The following is a 6,965-nucleotide window of genomic DNA, read 5'->3' as shown; positions in this document are numbered from 1 at the left end:
CCCTTAGCTGTTATAAATTCACTGTAAACCACAGTTTTTTGGGGCTTATTGCTTTAATTTAGAACAGCGAGCTGCAAGAACAGCTTACACTTCCAAAAACCTGCAGTACTCCGACAAGAAAAGTGCGTAGGTCTGCTCAGACCCTTTGCCAAGTCAAAGCCAGTTTTTACAAATATGAGCGTTAGCGTGGGTTTAAGCGCATACACACTCTAAAGATCAAATCTGAGAGTACACACACTTTATAAATGAGGCCCCTGGAATCCAGCGGGAACCCATCAACTCAATTGAGGCCATGATGCACTAATTCGTTTTGAAAACAAGGTAATGAAAAGTAAATTGCGGCCATGATTTAAAGGAATAGTTCACCCAAAAATGAGAATGCACTCACTCTCAGATCATCTGAGATCAGGATGAGTTTGTTTCTTCATCAGGTTTGTAGAAATGCAGCATTGCATCAGTGTCTCAGCAATGGATGCTCTGCAGTGAATGGGTGCCGTCAGAATGAGAGTCCAAACAGCTGATAAAAACATCACAATCATAATCTTGGATGGTCTGAGGGTGAGCACATTTTCAGATCATTTTCATTTTTGGCTGAACTATTCCTTTAACTGTTCCTCGTGTCATTCTAAACACATTTTCTCGGTTACTAACACGCAATTCACCATTTTCTCACAACTATAAACACAATCTCAAAACTACACACAGACTTGTGCAAACTTCAAACTTCCAGGTCATAATCAAATAGTTTAGTCAAAAACATGCTCTCTTTAGTCAGACTCAAACGTTGGCCTCAGATGACACACAAACCTGTCAGATACACACTACTGCACTGCCTCGAGAACACTAGTGAGATCAACTCAAAACAATTACACAAACCTGCTTTTGGGAAACAGGAATCCTTTTTCTAGTCAATGACTGTTACAGTATACGACATAAATATAGGATGCAGATACAGTGAAATTCAGCATTAAACTGTAAGAAACGTTTACTTTCGTTACACTATAAAGAAATCTTACAGTAGATGAAAAGCACTAGAAGAGAAAAGTTCAAAGACCAAACAACAGAATATACAGTAAACACACATTGGAATATACTGTCAGTTACTGTAAATAAATTCATTCATTCATTCAGCATCCTCTGCCAATTTGCATTACAGTATTGGTATTATCCTTATTTGTTACAGCAGTTTCTAAGTCTTCTGACAAAAGACTTCTCTGCCTCCCGTAGACAGTCCTCTCTCAGTTCTGCACAAATACATACTTGGCTACAAATCAATTCAACATGTGCTAGAGTATTTACTGTACATAGAATAATGACAGTTCTCTCATCTGCAGTACGGCTGCTATGTACTGTAATTATATTGTATGTGTAAGTAGTATTGAAACCCTGTAGATGAGCCTGTAGGCAAACTTTCCTCATGGTCAGTCCATGCAGAAGAACATGGTCAACTATAGTGCTTTGTATTTCATCAGGAACAAATTAAATTTGACCTCATCCCCTTCGTTTTTATTTTCCCCTCCAATTCCTCTTTGTCTCTCACTACCAGGATTAATTTTCCAAAACTCATAATCAGCTGTGCTCTTGTTCATATCATCCTGAGATTCTGACCTGTGTGTCATCAGTTTTGCTGCTTAATGTTCACTCATGGATACATGTGTGCTATTTGTGTTCATTTTGTGATTCTTGAGTTAATTATATTGTGTGTTTGTGTTTTCTGAATGAGAACATGGTTAAACCTGTGCAAAATGATGGCATTTTTTGTAAAGTTTTGCAGAAAACACTGAGCAAATTGGACCGTGTGTGCAAACAGGTGAAATGTGTTAAAGGTTTTGAGAAATGTGTCTTTGTTTCGAGAACTGTAGGAATGGTTTGGAAAATTGGGCCAAATTAATCAGTTATAGTGTGTTAGCAATCGAGAAAAACTGTAATACTTAAGCTTTGCATCACAAAAATGATAAATATGTACCAGACCTGTGTGAACTATATTAATAAATGAAAATGTCTCAGTTACGTATGTAACAGAAAATAGAAATAGAAACAGAAATAGATTGCAGGGTATTGTTAAAGTGTGTGGTAAGATTGTTGACACCACTTTAAATGATTTGAACGACTTGTATAAGGTTAGGACTTTGAAGAAGGCTGAGTTAATTAAGAATGATCCCAGCCATCCCTTGCAGAATGTTTTTAAGTTGCTTTCTCGCAGATGGTATTTACCTTTATGTAGGACCAATAGATTTAAAAATTATTTTATACCAGCTGCCATCGTTTTTTTTAAATTACAAATAATTGTATGTATATTATTAATGGAAGTCACTGTTTTTTGTCTCCGTGTTGTGGTGTTTGTTTGTTGATTGTATATGGTTTACTGCTGGCTGTGAAACAAATTGCCCTCTGGGGATAATAAAGTTGACCTTGACCCTTGTCCCTTGACCCTAACCTAAGTTCCCTGAATAGGGAACGAGAGTCTGTGTCGCTGGCACTATGGGAATCACCCCCGGGTGGGACGATTGACTGAAGCTCTTATACCATCACAAATATTAACTGGCTAGTTTCACTTTGCACCACCTCTGAGGAATAAGTCACTTATGCCTCATAAGAGTGTGCTCGCGCCATATCACCTCAGAGTTTCCATTATGAAGGAAGCACTAAAAGTTGAAGAAAAGTAAGAGAATGGCCAGCAATGCAGCATCTCATTCCCTATTCAGCGAACCAGGGTTACACACATTACTGAAACCTACCAGGACTATTGATAAGTCCCAAGAAGGGATTCGTACAGGGCGAAAAGGCATAAGCCGTCTCCCTGTAAAAACCAGGAAACCAGGATGCCAACGAGGCTAAATCTATAAACCCTTGATCCACTGAGATGGCCTTATGTGAAGCAGGCTCCACTGAACCACAGGAGACGTTGCTGCCATAAGACCCAATACACAGCATAAACCTGTGTGAACTAGTTAACCTGGTTTGAACAGATTCAAACAGTCCTGAAGTGTCGAAACACATGCAGGAGAGTCGTCTGCTGACTCGGCAACAATGCGATTGAGAAGCATGTCTCAATGAGAATTTGGACGCCCTGGAGCTGCAACAGGGCCAGAGCCACGTCCAAGGCAAATCACTGTGATTACTGCAATTATGATTTTCATGTGCAAAAATTAAATTTTAATCTGAGATGTAACCTGTTTTTTTCCAGAGTTGAGAAATATATGTTTATATACTTCTCTCTATATATACTTACAGACAAAGACAGCAAAATTTAACACCCATTTCACATTTTTATAAAATTACATTCATAGAACTGATTCCACACAAAAAAAACACTAAAAATTACATAAAAAAAGGCCTTCTTCCTTATATACAAGGCAAATATAATTTGTTTAACCTGACTTTCAGACACAGCCTTAGATGAAATCAACTGAAGATAAAAGACATTAAATCTCTCAAGATCTGATTAAACAACTCCACAAACAGCATCACCAGCTTCACTCATTACTAACCAGACTTTATTTCTGTAACATGTCTACAGAAGCTCGTATTGAGACCTACAGAGGTTTAGATGTTGATGATTTATTGGAAATAATATTTGTTCTTACAATATTGAGATAGTTGACAGCCATTCTAGACCTTCATTAGTAAAGTAGTGAATTAATGATAGCAGTTGTAGTGTTTTCAGAGCGGAGATCTCACTGTTGAGGTTTGGAAACATGTTTCTGCTGTGTGTGGGACTCAGTAGAGCAGAGATCATCTCTGAACCCAGATTAGACTGATGATGATGATGATGATGATGATGATGATGCTGTGAATTCAGATTCCAGTTCCTCTTTTCTTCTGCTGCACGCCGATCTTTACAATCTTTACAGTTAACAGAGGCATGAATTTAAACCCAGTTTTAATTACATCAACCAAACAACTTACAGTTTCTAACAGTCCTTTGAATTCAATTTGATAAAAATGTCCATGAAATGAATCTACAGTATGTGAGCACATTAGGGGAGATAAGAGCAGAACCTAACGCCTGCTTAGTTGAAACAGAGTTTAAAAGTTTCCACACAGGCTAGCCTGACCAGACTGTATTTACTGGTCGCAATATCAGCACTATTTAGAGAAAATAAATGTGTCAATATTTGACAATCTTTGACCATTTATTTAACCATAGTAAAAGTGCATTTCCTAATGAAGTCAGTTTTACGTTTAAATGTAGTGTTTATTTAAAACAAGGCAAAACTGCTGTTTACTACTTTTGCTACTATTGTACTGAAAGGATGTTTGGCTGCTGTACAGTACAGCTCAAACATCTAGTGTTCAGGATCATGTTCATCATGTTCACGTTCACATATGTACATGTGAGCTTGCAGACATAAAGACCTCAGATCTGTACAGTGCTCTCTTCCACCCTCAATACCACGACTGAGCTGAGACTCTTGAGCAAGAACTGAAACCCAACTGCTGCCCACTGCTCCGGGTGTGTGTGTGAGAGAGAGAGAGAGAGAGAGAGAGAGAGGTAATTACATCAACCAAACAACTTACAGTTTCTAACAGTCCTTTGAATTCAATTCAATTAATATTTCCATGAAATGAATCTACAGTATGTGAGCACATTAGGGGAGATAAGAGCAGAACCTAACGCCTGCTTAGTTGAAACAGAGTTTAAAAGTTTCCACACAGGCTAGCCTGACCAGACTGTATTTACTGGTCGCAATATCAGCACTATTTAGAGAAAGTAAATGTGTCAATATTTGACAATCTTTGACCATTTATTTAACAATAGTAAAAGTGCATTTCCCAGATAAACCATACAGAATGAAGTTTTTTAGACCTTTAAAAATGCAGAACGTTTTTTGTGAGGGGTTGGTTTAGGTGTAGGTTAGGATAAGGGGATAGAAAATACAGTTTGTACAGTGTATAAACTATTATGCCTATGGAATGTCCCCATAAAACATGGAAACACAACATGTGTGTGTGTACTACACACTGCTGTGTGTGGGTGTGAGTGTGTGTTCACTTTATGTGTGTTCACTGTGTGTTTGTGTGTGTGTTGTGTGTGTGTGTGTGTTCACTGTATGTGTGTTCACTGTGTGTGTGTGTGTGTGTGTGCGCACTTAGATGTGTTAAACACAGAGCACAAATTCAGAGTATGAGACACCGTACTTGGCCACACGTCACATCCAACTATCCTCCTTAATTGGTGATTTAAAAAAAATCCTGGTGTCTATATGTATATATATATACACACACTGAATATGCATATAAGTCAAGTCAGAAAGTCTACTTTAATTCTGGTGCGCTTTATACAATATAGTTTGTTTCACAGCAGATTCACAAGAGTGTTAAATTCAAATTCTACTGTAAAGCAGCTCTAACAAGTCAACAGTGTCATTATAGAGCTCAAGTCAGTTCAGTGTTGATTCAGTTCAGTTGCATAACTGTGTAAATTCATCAATTGTACATGCATACAGTATATAGAGTGTATATGTGAATATGCATGTGTGTGTGAGTGCTGTGTTAAACTCCTCCACTGCACTCTGAACAACCAGAACACACACGAGAGAGGAGAGTTTTACATTCTTCACATCTGTGTGTAGTTTGGTGTGTGTATGTGGCTAATTACTTTATGTTTGTGTGTAGAGTTACTAGACAAATATACCATTATTAGAAGAGTTAAAATAGTTTTGAAAGAAGTGTTGGCTTTTGCAAGAACTGTGTGATGTTTTGCATGTTGTGTGTGTTTTGTGGTTTTGTGTGTAGAGTTTAGAGAAATGGAGCCATAGTTTCACAAAAATTTGTGTAAGCATTTTTAAAAAACTGTAAAGATCAGCAGAATTAAGCAGATATACAGACAGTTGAGCTACTTAAAAAAAATGCTGTAGTTTTTGTTCTTTGAGTATGAATACAAACTTATTTACTTTACTTTTACTGTAGTATTTTGGTAGTCAGCTCCTGACACAATGTAACTGTACTCAAAGTGTACAGTCAGCATCAGTGCATTAATGTCTCTCGCACTCTTTTCAGCAGCAGTTTTTGGACTGTTAAACTTGACTGCAGTTCATTAGTTTGCAGCAGTGCTTTGAGTTTCTTCTGTAAGACTGAAAGAAGCTTTTGTACCTCAGTGTGTTCTTCTTCAGTGATATTAACAGACTTTAGTGTTACTGACATTATAACGGTCTAAAACTGATTAATAAGATCTCTCTCTTTCTCACCTGAACTCTTGACAGTGTATGTGGCTGAGGTCTTGACTTGATCTCTCTGAGTAACTTCACATCTCCACTCTCTGTTGTGATCTTCATTCAGGAGTGTTGTAGTCAGAGTGATGATACAGTGATCTGATGAGGATAATATCTGATATCTGGAGTCTGATCTCGTCAGTTTAACACCAGCCTGATTCACCCAGAACAGCTGAATTCTCTCATAACAGATCCAATCATCACAAGAGCCTCCAGCAAATGAATACAACTGACAGAAGAGAGTCACAGAGCGGCCTGCACTGATCTCAGTCTGTGAGGATGAGGAGGAGGATGAAGAGACTGAAACACAAAATAACACACAAATCACAGACTCTTCAATCATCATGGGAGATTAAATGAAGAATTTAACTTTTTAAATTGACCACATAATCATAAAAATACCATGAAGAATATGCAGAAAAACACGAGCATCAGTTCCTTGTTGTTTGTCATTCACATATTGTCTGCAGGTGTAATATCCATAATCTTCTGTTGAGATGTTGTTGATGTTCAGAGAGCAGTCAGGCCCCAGACTCAGTCTCTCATGTCTCTCTGTGTCTTTCTTCTTTTTCCCTAAACCAATCAGTTCAACTGCTGCTGAATCTCTGAATCTGTTATAGAACCATATAGTTGAGTTACAGTCTGGAAGAGCATTATTACAGGACAGACGGACATTTTCACCAGAACTGATGAACACATGAGCATGAGTCACATCCTCTTCACTGGTACCTGAAACACAAGACCATATGA

At 37.9% G+C, this 6,965-nt stretch overlaps 1 protein-coding gene across 1 annotated transcript in view; it reads right to left on the bottom strand.

Moving 5' to 3' along the window:
- LOC107656795 (uncharacterized) overlaps nucleotides 1-6,965 on the bottom strand; it is a 21,805-nt gene that overhangs the window by 13,588 nt on the left and 1,252 nt on the right. The window contains exons 2-3 of the mRNA XM_016444742.1: nucleotides 6,618-6,944; nucleotides 6,192-6,515 (exon numbers count right to left, since the gene is read on the bottom strand). Of these exons, the coding sequence (XP_016300228.1) occupies nucleotides 6,192-6,515; nucleotides 6,618-6,944 (651 nt within the window). The remainder of the gene's footprint in view (nucleotides 1-6,191; nucleotides 6,516-6,617; nucleotides 6,945-6,965) is intronic.

This window comes from Sinocyclocheilus anshuiensis, unplaced genomic scaffold (assembly GCF_001515605.1).
Source record: "Sinocyclocheilus anshuiensis isolate Anshui unplaced genomic scaffold, SAMN03320099.WGS_v1.1 scaffold5090, whole genome shotgun sequence".
In the NCBI taxonomy this organism is placed as follows: domain Eukaryota; kingdom Metazoa; phylum Chordata; class Actinopteri; order Cypriniformes; family Cyprinidae; genus Sinocyclocheilus; species Sinocyclocheilus anshuiensis.
Note: the sequence above shows the minus strand (reverse complement) of the source record. Positions and strands in the feature narration are given on the sequence as shown.